At 56.8% G+C, this 13,199-nt stretch overlaps 1 protein-coding gene across 2 annotated transcripts; it reads left to right on the forward strand.

Annotated features, from left to right (window-relative positions):
- Positions 1-289: 289 nt before the first annotated feature.
- On the forward strand, positions 290-11,573 carry SPRY3 (sprouty RTK signaling antagonist 3). Of its 2 annotated transcripts, none has more exons than XM_037408375.1 (2): positions 290-628; positions 4,552-11,573. In XM_037408375.1, exon 2 carries the CDS (start codon positions 4,599-4,601, stop codon positions 5,517-5,519), a length of 921 nt encoding a protein of 306 aa, XP_037264272.1. In that variant the 5' UTR covers positions 290-628; positions 4,552-4,598; the 3' UTR covers positions 5,520-11,573. The 2 variants fall into 2 exon arrangements, with proteins under 2 accessions (XP_037264272.1, XP_037264275.1); XM_037408378.1 differs by lacking the exon at positions 290-628 and adding an exon at positions 967-1,014.
- The last annotated feature ends 1,626 nt before the right edge of the window (positions 11,574-13,199 follow it).

Below are 13,199 nucleotides of genomic sequence, written 5' to 3' on the forward strand. Positions count from 1 at the left end.
ATCCAGGTCCTGTTTGGACCTCGAGTCCGAGGCTTTTGTTTCTGGGAAAATGGGACGTCTGTGGATCTCAGTACAGAAAAGCCCCTTTCCAGCCTCTCTGCCCCAAGCTTCTATTACAGGAGCTAATTCAGGTGTTAGTTTAGGCTTTTTGGCCGTACCAGGGGCGGCCGGCGCCTGGGCTGTCAGTGATGCCTCCGGAAATGCCCAGGGAGAGGCGAGCTGGACAGGCGCAGGAGGGCGGGAGGGTGACTGGTGGCTGTGCCCATTTCACAGCGATTTGCAGACCAAGGTGACAGAGCCCGACAGTCGCCACCGGCCCTTTGCAGCCGAAGCCGCCGCGCTCCCCGCACCACCTGCCCCAGCGCCGGCCGGGCGCGGCGGCACCGCGATGCCCTGGCGGCCGGGGTCCCCGCGGTCCCGGGGGGGGGGGCGGCGGGCTGTCCCGGTGGGCGCAGGGCGGGAAGCGGAGCCCGAGGCAGACGGAAACGTTTAAATAGTGCCTGCTGCATCCCGCAGCCCCGGCGCTGCTCGCGGCTCCGTTGCAGTCATTATCTGGGGAGCGGATGCCCAGGGCTCTATGGGGACTGCTAATGGGCCGATTCAATTTCAGCTGGATGACGCCACTTAGGTAAGCGTTAAGAGCTCCAGCTCCGGGAAGGCGAGCGGCAGAGAGAGGGAGAGAGAGATGCTAACGGGCAGCAATAAATCCCTCCCTCCCTCCCATCCTCCGCGCTGCCCCCATTCACAAGGAGCGCCGGGGACCAGCCTGCATTCCCGACCCGGAGCCCCGCGGCCCTCCCGGGCTCTGCCCTGCTGCCCCCGCCGGCGGCCCGGCCCGGCCCCGCTCCCGCTGCCCGCGGCGCGGAGCACGGCGCCGTTGCGGGGCCGGGGGGGCGGGCGCTGCCCCGCGCCCATGCCCGCCGCCGGCCGTCCCTAGGCAGCCCCGCTCCGCTGCCCCGGGGCCGGCGCCGGGCGCCCGGCGGGGGATGGACCGGCGGCGGCGGCGGCGGTGGGGTGAGTCCGCCCGGCGGGACGGGGGCACGCGCGGGGCTGGGGGCGGGGGGGCGCGCGTGGGCTGCTCTGCCGAGGGAACGGGGGTCCTGGGCACGCGGGGGGGGGGGTGGGGGCTGGGGGCGAGGTGCGGGTCAGTTGCGCGTGGGGTGTCCTGAAAGCGAAACGGGCTGCGCGCACGGAGGTGCTCAGGGGTCCCGGGAACGCGTGGGCTGTGCGGGGCGGGGGGCTGCGGGCCGGAGCCGGGCCCCAGGCACGCGTGGGCTGAGGCGCACGGAGGCGGGGGGAGCCGGCCCGCCGCGGGGCTGTGCACAGGGGCTGCAGCCCCCCCGGCCACGCGTGGGCGGCGTGCGGAGCGGGGCTGGGGGCTCAGCGCCCCGCGGCGCCCGGGACAGGGTGAGGGGGTCCCTCCGGAGGGAGAGAGCCCTCGTCTCCCACCTGGGCGCCCTGTGCAGCTCGTCCCGGCTCGCAGCCACCTCCAGCCTGTAAATCATTTGCTTTTACGATCCCTCCTCTGGCCCATTATCACACGAACTTTATATGTTTGGAGCTGCTGGCGGCCATAAAGCTCGCCCGGTTTCCGGGGCTGGCATGCCTCCCTCGCAGGCAGGGTGTGAGGAGGAGGAGGCTGGGGACACGCTGCCCCGGTGCCCCCCCGACGGGCAGGTAGGCGGGGGGTGGTGCAGCAGTGCCTCCGGGACGCTTGGCACAGGGGGCACGGGGATATGGACTGGTCGCAGCCCCGGGATCGGGCTGGAGGAGCAGGGAGGGCTGGCAGCGAGTGGGGGGCACTGAGCTCCCCCTGGGGGGTGTGTGGGGGCAGGAGCAGGGTCTCAGACCCAGTCATAAAGCCCCTCTTCCCCCCCGCATCCCGCTGGACCCGGGGACCCACAGATCCTCTGGCTCACATTCCTTTGGGTCCCAGAGAGACTTTTGCCTCCCCCCGGCCAGTGAGCCTGGCTCCGTGTCTAGCCCCTGTGCTTGGGGACTGTAGGTCCAGGAGTGTTTGGGTCCCCGTTCAGTGCTGGGGGTCCGCCCAGGACCTGCCTTGCCTGGGATGCTGTGTCGAGCCCAGGTGTCCAGGTTGTGACACACTGCATGGCCCGATTGCCAGCTTCTCTCTCTGCCTGCTCTCCCCAGGGCTCTGCTCCTCCCCGCAGCATCCCCTGTGCATCTCCTCCTGCCTAAGCACGGCTCCTGGGCTCCCGGTGTCTCCTGAGCTCTAGGTCTTGCATAGGGGATTGGGTGTAGCTGTACCGGGTCTGCCCTTTGGCTGCTCTTTATCTCCCAGTTCCACAACCTCCATCACAGGGAGCCTCTGCTGCCTCGGTCTCTCGCTTTGTGTCCCACCTGGGTTCAAACCCCACACGGGAACATCAGGCTGAGTCCTGATGCCCAAATACTGCCAAATCTCAGCGCACAGGTCAGAGGGGATGGACACCCAGATGTGAGCAGCTCCCCCCCGGGTGCACATCAGCATCAGCCCCTGAATGATCCCGCCCCAGGATGGGATCTGGGTCGTGAGGGACATGGGAACCCGCCGAGGCTGCTCTCTGCTCCCCTTTGCACAGTCCTAGCCGCAGGCTGAGATGTCACCCCTGATCTTTTTAGGGTTCCAGGGGGCTTCAGGTCACCAGCCTGTGCTTTAGTAAGACCTTCCCAGGTGAGGAGCTCAGTGGCAGCAGGTAACAGCTCACGAGAGGGTGTTTTGCCTCTGGCCCATTCTCATCCTGGCAGCACGCTCACGAAACCTCCCCTGGGTCAGCCGTGCCCTCCTAATTCACCTTGATATTTCTGTTAAACTAATTGGTGTCCACATCCATTGTGGGTGTCCTGGGAGAGCAACTCATTCATTCATCGTCTGCGTCTCCCTGGATGAGGTGAGCATTTGGCTTGAAATTACACAGAGGGGAGGCAGGTGGGCTCCATGCACAGGAAAAACCCAAATCTAAGCAGATCGGTTGCTTTTTCTTTCCAGGGAGGGGGATGGGAGGGATGAGATCTTGCTTGAACAGTCAAAGTTGCCTTTGCTTTTCCCCTGCTCTTCAAGGTCAGCCTAGCTAATGAAAATCAATCTTCCCTCTGCCTCTGTCTGCTGCATGAGCAGATTCTACCTGTGGCCCCTCACCTACTTGAAAGCCTCCGCCGCTAGCCGCCAGGCCTGCCGACCATGTGCAATGCTGGTGGGGAGCTTCCTATTGAAACAGAGTCTTCCTGCAGGCCTGGGCACCGTGACAGTATCTGTGTCACTGAAGGATCACTCATTTGATCTGCTAGAGGAGAATGGCTTTGTCCCGGGGAAGCTGGCTGTGTACGGAAGGCACGTCTCCAATATTGAAGCCTGGGCTGGAAGTGCTGGGGGAAAGCTCTTGGCTGGGGTCTGGCATGCACCGAATGGTTCTGTCCTCTGCGTGCTCCTGGGCAGCCCCGTTTTGCAGGCAGCAGGAGTGGGAAGTTTCCCTCTCCCTTCCTCCTAAGGGCCAAGACCTGGCTTGTCGCAGACCCACTCGTGCCTGCCTTCTCTCTGAAGGGGTTTCACCCAGCACCAAGGTCTGGCAGCCCCAGTTTTTGGCGATGGTGCTGATGCCATGAGCTCAGATCTAACGGGGGGGGGACGGGGGGGGACACACATGGGTCCTCCCTGCTGCAGCCTGCAGCCCTCGGAAGGTCCTGACCCTCCCTCTGGATAAAGCAGGCACTGCTGCCAGCGCTGCGGACTCGGGAAGTGCCATTTCCTGAAAACAGCAGCAAACAGCATGGCAGCCTCAGTGCAAGGAGCAAGACGGGGCTTGCCTGCTGCCAAGTCAGCTTTCCCTGCTTCACCTTGTGTTTGTGCCGAGGTTAAACAGAAACCTGCCCTTCTCAGTGTTCCTGACGGGGGGTAAATGGGTTTCTGGGCTGTGGCTGGGTTGCACATGGGAAGATGGGATGCTGCAGTGGGAGCTGCCAGGGCTTGGGGAGTCTGTGGGCTTGGCCAAGTCTGTGTCTCACTAGATGTGATTTGTTACTGATGCTGCCTGAAATGAAATGTGTTCAGATCCCCTCCATCCCTGTGCCCCTGGCGTGTACAGGGCATGGCACTGGGAGGCTGCTCGGTGTGTGCTGGGAAGCCTCAAAACGGATTCGCCTACTCTGGCAGAGATGCCATTCCCAGTTCTGTCACTGGCTCTGGATAAGTCACAGCTTCAAGTTTCCCCTCCTCTAGAGAGGGCTGGCACTTTCCCCTGGGGAAGGAGAGGGAGGATAGATGGGGTCTGTCAGTGCTGGCAAGGGGTGGGAAAACCTCTGGAAGGACAAAAAATGCTCAAAAGCATGGGGAGATGCTGTGCCCACCTATTCAAAGGGACAGATCTTATGGCCCTTGCCCTTTGGACGTGTCCAGCCCAAGTCTCCCCAAGCACAGAAGCACTTTGAATCTGATTGTTGGAAATAAGTTCACTAGGAGTTCTCCAGTCAGTCTTTGTCTCCTGGTTTGTGTGGAGGGATCCATTATAAAATGTAACACAGATGTTTTCTCTGTCTTCCTGCCCCATCCTTTAGGATTTTTAGATGTACCCTGATGCCGCAGGGTCTCCTGGCTCCTGGAAATGCAGCTCTCTTCCAGTGTGGCTGAACTCAGTTGTGACGAGACAATGGACCCACCCGCTGAGGACTTCCAGCAGGTCCTGTCCATTGACCAAATCCGCTCCATCCGTGCCAGCAACAACTACGTGGAGAGACCGGCTGTCTGCTTCCAGCAAGCCCGCTCCAACCCATCCCTGTCCCAGGCACCACACAAGCAAGAGTGGTCCCAGGACCGCCTGGCGTCTTCCACCTTCCAGGACCTGCACCGCAGCCACAGCCAACAGCACCAGATGCCGCCTTTGCAGCAACACATGAGCCATTCCAGCACAGCCAGCTCCGTCTCCCAGAGCACCACCGCCTCCGACCAGCGCCTCCTGAGCAGCCTCACGCCCTCCCACTCCGGGCACTCCCTCATCCGGACGCAGCCCCGGGCTGGCGAGCTGAAAGTGGAGGAATCGCCGCTGAAAGGGGTGGCGGACAAGCCCACCCTCCACACCGGCCACCTCTTCATCTGCGAGGAGTGCGGGCGATGCAAGTGTGCCCGCTGCACAGCTGCCCGCAGCCTGCCCTCCTGCTGGCTCTGCAACCAGCGCTGCCTCTGCTCTCCCGAGAGCCTCCTCGACTACGGGACTTGCCTCTGCTGCGTCAAGGGTCTCTTCTACCACTGCTCCACTGACGACGAGGACACCTGCGCTGATGACCCCTGCTCCTGCGGGCCGGGGTCCTGCTGTGCCCGCTGGGCTGCCATGAGCTTCCTCTCTCTCCTCATGCCCTGCCTCTGCTGCTACTTTCCTACTCTGGGGTGCCTCAAACTTTGCCAGCGGGGTTATGATGGCCTGAAACGACCCGGCTGCCGCTGCCAGAGCCACACCAATACGGTCTGCAGAAAGATCTCCTCCTCCAGTGGCACACCTTTCCCCAAGACGCTGGATAAGCCGGTATGACCCTCCCGGGGAGGAGAAGCAGGATTTGCTCCTTTTCCACCGCCTCCTCCTCCTCTCCCCTCCCCTCCATCCCCCTACTCCTTCAGCTCCCTCTGCTCTGCAGCGCTCCCTGCTACCCACCATCACCTCCCAGGAATGAGACAGGTGAACTGTGGGGGTCCCCCAGCCCCTGGGAGCAGAAAGGCAGCTGGGTGGCCGGGGGAGCTGGCACCCAGCTGGTGGGAAACGGCGGTTTTGCACACCTGGGTGAGGGACCAGGAGAGGCAGGGAGAGCTGCGGGTGCCCTCTCCGGTCATGCCCACATAGAAGGGCGACCTGAGGGGTCCTTGGGACTCTGCTCTCAGAGGGTTTTAGGAGCTGCCACTGCCCCCCTGTGTGGTCCTTCCTGATATGGGGAAGAGGCAGGTCAACGCATCCCCTGTGCAAGAGTCCTCCAGGAGCCAGACCTCTTTCTCTCTCTCTTTATCTTGCTCCAGCACTTTTTGTGGGTGGCCTCTCTCCTCTCATGTGGCCACAGGTCTGCTTTCCCCAAGGGATGGGGTGCCACAGGGTCCCACTGGTGCCAGTGGCTTCCCTCTAGGCTTGGAAGCTGCTGGGAGAAGCAAGTGAGCTTCAAAATGAGGTGCCATCGTATTTTTCTGTCTCAAAGAGGAAGGGAAGGTGTGGGAAGCTTTAGAAACCTTCTGGCAGGGGAAGGAGCTATCGGAGGCAGCCCAACCCACTCGCTTCTGCCCGACTGCAGCGAGGGAAAGGTCCCCTCTGGGATTTGGCTGAGAACAAGAATCTGGTTTGAAATTGCCATTCATTTCTCAGTGCCTCGAAGGGCTGCCTCCGGAGCTCCAACCCTGGCGGAATGGGAGCTGCTGCCTAGCTCCATCCCACTACTGAGCAGATGCGACAGGCACCGGCTCCTTGATCAAGCCTCCAGAACCCCGATCTGGTACCTTCCACCAGCACTGAATTCACTTTAAAAAAAACAACCAAAAAACAACCAAACAACTGAAGACCCAACGCCTCACACTGCTCTCCCTGTCAATTAGTGCCAGTCCTGGGGGACTCCTCAGCAGGGACTCCTGCAGCCCCTGCTTTGGGCTGGAGGGAAGTGGAGAGCAGGAGGGGGTGTTGAAAGACAGGAGCCTGACCTTCCCTCCCAGCAGAAGCTGCCTTTGAGTCCTCACCTGGTTTTCCAGCAAGGAAACCACCACCACCAGTGTCGTGCCGGCAGGCAAACCCTGCTGGCACTGCTGCAGGTGTTCTGCAACGGTGGCTGCCTGTGGCAAACGGGAGATGGGTCTGAACCAAGCCCCGGGGCTGGGCCATCTGTAGACCAGAAGGAAACCCAAATTGGGGTCAGTGCTTCATGGTTTACTTGCTGGGATGATAATGAGCCCAACCCGTTGCTGCAGTCGGGGGTTGCTCCTCCCTGGTCCTGGGCACAGCCCCATCTTCGCTTGCAAACGCACGGCGCCAGCTCTCAGTTGTGACCCTGCTGACATCGGCTGATCTGTCAGGGCAGTTTGGAGCCAGAATGGTGTCCCGGTGCTTGGCTCTGCCTGCCTGTCCCCCCTCTGAGGTGTGTGAGTGCAGAGTGAAGCGAATGGTCCTCCTGGAGAAATATATGCAATGTGTCCCTTGGCTTCCTCCAAGACCCTGCTATCCAGGGCTCATCCGTCGCCTTCCCTCAGCCACCTCTTTACGTAGAGTTCTGTGGATCTATTTTTGTATATATAAATATAACATTAGGATGGCTAGGTCTATTACTAATAATATTCATGATACTGCTGTGAATGGTGCCAGATGCAAGGTTTGGCTTCCTGGTACACTTGCACATGCTGGAAGATGATTTCCCAGTCTGTTTATCACTAATCCTAGACCTTTAGTTCCTAGGTAGTCGGGAGTGGGGGAGTGTCCCTGGGTGGGGGGGGCTCTGCAGAGAGAGGGTAGGATTTAGTGCTGGCTGTAGGGTGAGGGAGGAGGTAGACTCTCACCATGGGATTCCTCTTTCCATACATTTGCTATCTAAAAGTCGCGGCTGATCCAAGCTTCCTCTGTTGCAGAGAAAAGCAGTTCCAAAGAGTGATTCATCCAGCTTGAAAACATTATTCATTAAATTATGTTCTGGTGGTGCTTATCTCCCTTGACTCAAATGGGACCCAAACACTGAACTCAAGGTTTCCTGTGGAAAGGGAGATGAATCCCATCCCTGGTGTGAGGTTTGTGCCTGGGGCGTGTTACAGACATGACCGAAACCCTCACCCTGATTTCACCTACAGCCTGAGTGGGGGTGTTGGAAGATGCTTCCTCTGGCCAAAAATGGAGAGCCTGCTTCCATAAGCTGTGGGGAATTCGGGATGATGCTCTGGGTTACAGTGAGGATTTCCTGGCATTAGGAAGGGAGAGGGCCATGTCTGTGCAGTTTGCCCATCCCTTGAGGACAACCCTGGACTCTGAAATCGTTTGGGTTTTAAGGCAACGACCTTCATAGAGGATGCCCTGTAGGTGTGTGTACCTCCGTAAGATTGGTCCGTGTCTCTGTGGCAGCAGTTATGAAATATATTGCAAACATATTTATCCATATGCCAATAATTGCTTGGCTCCCTACTTCCAAGCAGTGTTCGGGGGAGAGACTTCCATCAAGAGGCACCCTTCCTTTTGAATGCTCGGTTCACTTTTCTGTTGGTGCTGATTAAACTCCTTCTTCCTGAAAAGTATAGAACTTTTTTAGGGGAAAAAAATGTCTCCTTTTCACTGAGGATTTGAGGAACTGCCTCATTGGAATGAGAATGTGAAATAGTTCATTGAAACTTTTTAAAAAAACCTAATGAACAGAATTTTCCAACTTGCTCTACTTTGATTTATTTTTTTTCTCCTTTTTAAATGGATCCTACTCATAAATTTAGTTACCACCTCTGTATCTTTGCAATTCATTGCTTCCTCTCCTGATGGTGGAATGACTCAACATGTGAAGCTTCATCATTTTCACGGCCTCCCAAGTCATGCAAGCACGGGGTGACCTCCCCCAGGTGCTGGAGCTGTGGGATGAGAAGATGGCTGTCCACATACCAGCTCCCCAGAGCCAGTTTTCCTTGGCAGTAGCACGGCGAGGCGGAGCCCTGCACTACTATTGCAGCATATTTACCTTCAGTAATTGGTAGGAGGCCAGGACGCCTGCCAGTAGCCTTCTACCTAATGGGCTTTTTCTGGGTCAGTGCAGAAGTCCCACTTCTACCAGGGAATCATGCCATAGCCTGGGTGCAGGGCTGAGGAGTCTGGCCAGGTCTCCTGGATGTCTCATCTCCAAGAAATGACAACCCTCTGAGATATATTTTATGAAATACAGGTCATGTAGAAGGGAACTGGAGAGGAGGAGAGCCCAGATGGGCACTGAGGTCCGGCAGACCAGCGCAGGGCTTTGCTTTGACTGTGTTGAGGGCAAAATGCAAAGCTGCACCCAGACCTTGCATTCGTGTGGGCTAGAGAAGTTTGGAGCTGTTGGGCCCTACTCTGCTCGTAGGGGCAGGTGGCTTCACGTGGGGTTACTGCTTCCCACCCCACCAGGGGGGGTCAGCCAGCTCCCATTCTTTGCTCTCAGCAGAAAGGACAGGTTGGGATTTGCCAAAAGCTCTCCAAGGAGGCCAGGTCCGGGGCACCGCGCTCATCTGGGGTCAGGAAGGCTGAGGGTAGCCTCAGATCGTGAGGTTTTCCCTGAGCTTTTCCTAACATCTTCAGACCAGATCTATCCTGCTCCCTTCCCATCTCTGGCTGCCAGATAGTTTCGTTTCCCTGCAGAGACGACTCCAATTTTGGTTGGGGTTGAGAGCCCCTTTCCTGCCCCACCCTGCAATGAGTCAGATAACATCTGCTCCAGATGTTTGTTTGCAGCTGCTTGTCCTGGCAGTTTGGGTTTCTCTCTGTCCTGACGTGTCTTTTTTGGTTTTCTTTTGGGAGAGTCACATGCTGAGTTCACTGTTTTCCCTGCACCCCATGATTTGACGAGGATGGATCCACTTTGCGAGGGAACGTTGTTTGTTTTTTGCCAGGAAACTTGCAAGGCTGTAGGGCAGATTTAGACAAGGGAAGAGAGTCTCAGGTGCCAAAGGAGCAGGAGGCAGGAGTTGCTGAGCAGGACCAGGGCTCCCCCTCCTCTGCTGCCCATGCAGGACCCCCCTCTTCCCACCCAGACCTCCAAAGGTCCATCCGTGCAGGAGCTCCTGCTGGTGCTTGCTTTCTCTGAGGCTTCCCTTGGTCCCACTCCCCTCCTTCCCTACTGGCAAACGTGAGATCAGTCCCAGCACTGCTGAGGAGGGGTCACCGGGGACCAAGGTGGGGTCTCTCCCATCCCAGCTCCCCAACCCACCTGGTAGAAGGACAGAAGTGGTCCTTGGGCTGCTGTCTGCCCATCCCTGAGAAACATCAGTGCCAGCCAAGTCCCTCAAAGGACAAGGTAGGGAAGCTCTTTGGGACTCTCAAATTCCTGCAGAATCCCATTGAATTTGCTCTTCCCCATGCCCATGTGTGAACCCAAAGACTGGCAGGCAAGTGTCATCGACCATGAGATGCCAAAGCACAGAATAACAGTTTAGTGCAATAAAGAGGCATGAGCGGTGGGGGGAGAGGAGCTGCTGCCAGATTTGCGTGGCTGGGCTGCACAGGGAAGGAGCATGCCATGCCCCAGACTTGCTGTTTCCAGCACCCGCTCTCTTAGGCTGCTCTCTGCCTCAGGCCCTCGGGTGTTTTGAGGCTGGAGGAAGCTGGAAGGTCTTCAGATATTGGAAGGTCTAACTTCTTTGTGATCAGCTTGTGAGGAAAGTAGGTAAGGGATGATGTACCCCCACCCCAAAGCCCATTCTTGGTTTTTAGTAGGGTCCAGTTCAGGCTTGTCTTCTTCAAGGAGCCCATGGAGCCCAGGCCTGCGGGATGCTCGCAGCAGCTGGAGGCTGCTGGTCAGCATCTGGCCCGTGTGGGCCAAACCAGAGCTGTGATCTCTTTGGGCTCAGTCTGCTTCTGGGTATTTCTCAGTGAGCATCGGGATCTCCTGCAAACTCCAGAGTGCAGGTTGTGAGCTTGCATGGGTGAGATCTGCTGTCCAGCTTGGGGTGATGCTGCAGGAGAATCCCCTGAGGGTGTAAGCCAGGGAGGCTGAAGGGTGCCCTTGCAGGGGGGCTGCAGGTGGGAGGGTTGTTGGATGGATGGGACATCACACGTCTCCCTGGGGCAGTGGATGTGCGAGTGCTGGGCGAGGGGAAGCAGCGCAGGGTCTCTCGCTGGGTCTCTCTCCCGCTGCACCTTCCTGCAGCACCCCAAGGGGCTTCAGCACGAGCAGGACCAAACCCAGCCCGGCAAGCTGGCCTGGGCACTGGGGGTGAGGTTTCTCATGCCCTTTGTCCCAACTGCAGCATCAGCCGAATGGAGTGTTGCTATCCCAGAGCTGGCATGGCTGGTCCCCGTCTTGCTCTTGCTGCCGCTCAGCCCTGGCACAGCCCCTTTCTCCCTTCCCCCGTCCCCTCTGCCCATCCTTTCCAGCGGTTCCCTCAGGCCCTTGCGATGCTCGGCGGACAGGCAGCGGCTGCGCAGCCTCCTGCCTCCCCAGGTGTCCTCAGCACAACATTCTCCTTAAAAGACGGATCACCCTTGGCTTCAAAGGAGGGCCTCGTACCAAGAACCGAAGCCTCTAATTCTCCATTTAATTGGTACCAAGGCATTCTGTACAGTGTATAAAGAGATTCCCTCCCCCGCCTCTCTTTGTTTGGGTTCCTTTCTATAAGGTATAATATATGTTTATAACCTGATGGCTGTTTTTTGACAATACTCTTGTACCTTTTAAGGGAAAAAAATAAAAAAAACCCAAAGTATTTATTTGAAAAGTTTATTTTAAAGATAAGAAAAAAAAATAACCTATTTATTTTAATGCACCCTTTTCTGTTCAGTTTTCTTCTCTTGCAAAGCTAATTAACTGTTACTGAACCACTGCTGAGATGAAAGAAGTAATGCTGTGGGTGGCTTCACAAGCCCACTTAGAGCAACTATTCAATAAAAATATATATTAATTTTGAATGTGGTCTCATTCTTGTCTGTGTGATGGCCAGGGCATGACTCAGACTCCTGGTTCGACAGGGCTTGTACGGGCTGCGGGGCGCTGGGCGGCTGAGATTGCACTGGTATGGGTTGAGTGTTGGAGGCATCACTTCTAACTCCATGAGGTCTCCCCTGGTAGCCCTCTTCTGGTGCTTAAAGAAAACCTCAAAAAGTCTCAGTGTGTGCTTCCCTGCTGTGACTGTGCCAGATCCTTGAGGAAGTGTAGGCTCTTGTAGCAAAGGGCAGGAGCAAATAGAGCAGGGTTGGGTAAGAAATCCCTGAGATCTGGGGCATTTTGGTCACTCCACAGAGATTCCCACACATTCCCAAAACCTCTTCCATGCCAGAAGAGATGGGGTGATGCCGCAGGGCAATGGACATCTTCTGCAGGAGCAGCTGCAGTTTGGACACAGCTACCTCTTCCCACCGGCTGCAGAAGGTGCCTTGGTGATGTGTTTAGCCCCAAAAGGATGAATCTGGGCCATAGCACCAGCAGTTGCTGGATCAGGCTGGTGCTTCTGATCTCTCCATGCGTATTACAGGCCAGTGTTTCATGCACTTCTGCATATACAGAGCCCAGTAACTTCTTGGCCTGAGGGTGTCTTCTGCTCGCCCAAAGCTCTTCTCTCACAGAGATGGTGGATCTTTATTCAGGCAGTTCCAGAGCGTGAAGTCCTTTCACATAGATTTCGTGGCTGAAGAATCCCATGGTTGGTGGCACCTCCCTTATTCCCATCTGAATTTGTTGGCTTCAGCTTCTAGCCCTTGATTCCAGCTGAACTCCTTTCCTCCAGCTGCAAGGGTCCTTCCGTAGGATGGGTTTGCTGGGCCAGACCTGTGCTCAAGAGCCCTCTCAACTGTCGTGCTTCATTAAAAGCATGCATTCTCTGTGTCTTTCACCATGGAGCCTTTTCTCAGTCTGTTTTACTGGTTTTGGAGTCCTGTTTGTACCGTCGCTGGTATCAGGGCATGCTTTCCAAAATACGTTCCAATGGCTCAGCCACAGTGCTCAGGATCTGCCTCAGGGATGTGGAGTACAGATGCGAGTCTGATCCCTGCTGTGACTCACTCTTTCCCTGCTTTTAAAACAAAAGATTACTTTAGACCATTTGTCACCCATTGGCTTTTTTCAGTGCCAAAGTCCCGCTTTCTTGGACACAGCCAACCAGTATCGCTCCTGGACGCACAGCCTTCTTTTAACTGTGTTAAAGCCCGTTTGGTTTCTATAGTACCACCTTCCCAAGCCTTCCCTGTCCTCATCAGTTCATACTACCAAATCTTACTGGCATCTGCGGATCTTTATCAGCTGTGGTCGTGTAGAAGAAGGGTGAAGGAAAGCTCAGGAGCTGAACTGTAATGTGAGATTTGTGGAGAAGCACAGCTGGCTGGCCCACAGACAATGATGATCTGAAAAAGATGGTAATGCTTGCTTAGATGTTTCTTTCTCCTGCGTAAAGAAAGTCATTATGCCCCCCTGAATCACAAAAAGTGACAGCAGCTGGACTTCCTTCAAAGATTAGGGTCATGCTTTAAACTGCACAATCTTTAGCATCTGTGTGAAGACCAGGTAGAGACTCCACAGGCTCAAGCACACCATGGCACACA

The sequence above is a fragment of the Falco rusticolus genome, chromosome 14 (genome assembly GCF_015220075.1).
Source record: "Falco rusticolus isolate bFalRus1 chromosome 14, bFalRus1.pri, whole genome shotgun sequence".
In the NCBI taxonomy this organism is placed as follows: Eukaryota; Metazoa; Chordata; class Aves; order Falconiformes; family Falconidae; genus Falco; species Falco rusticolus.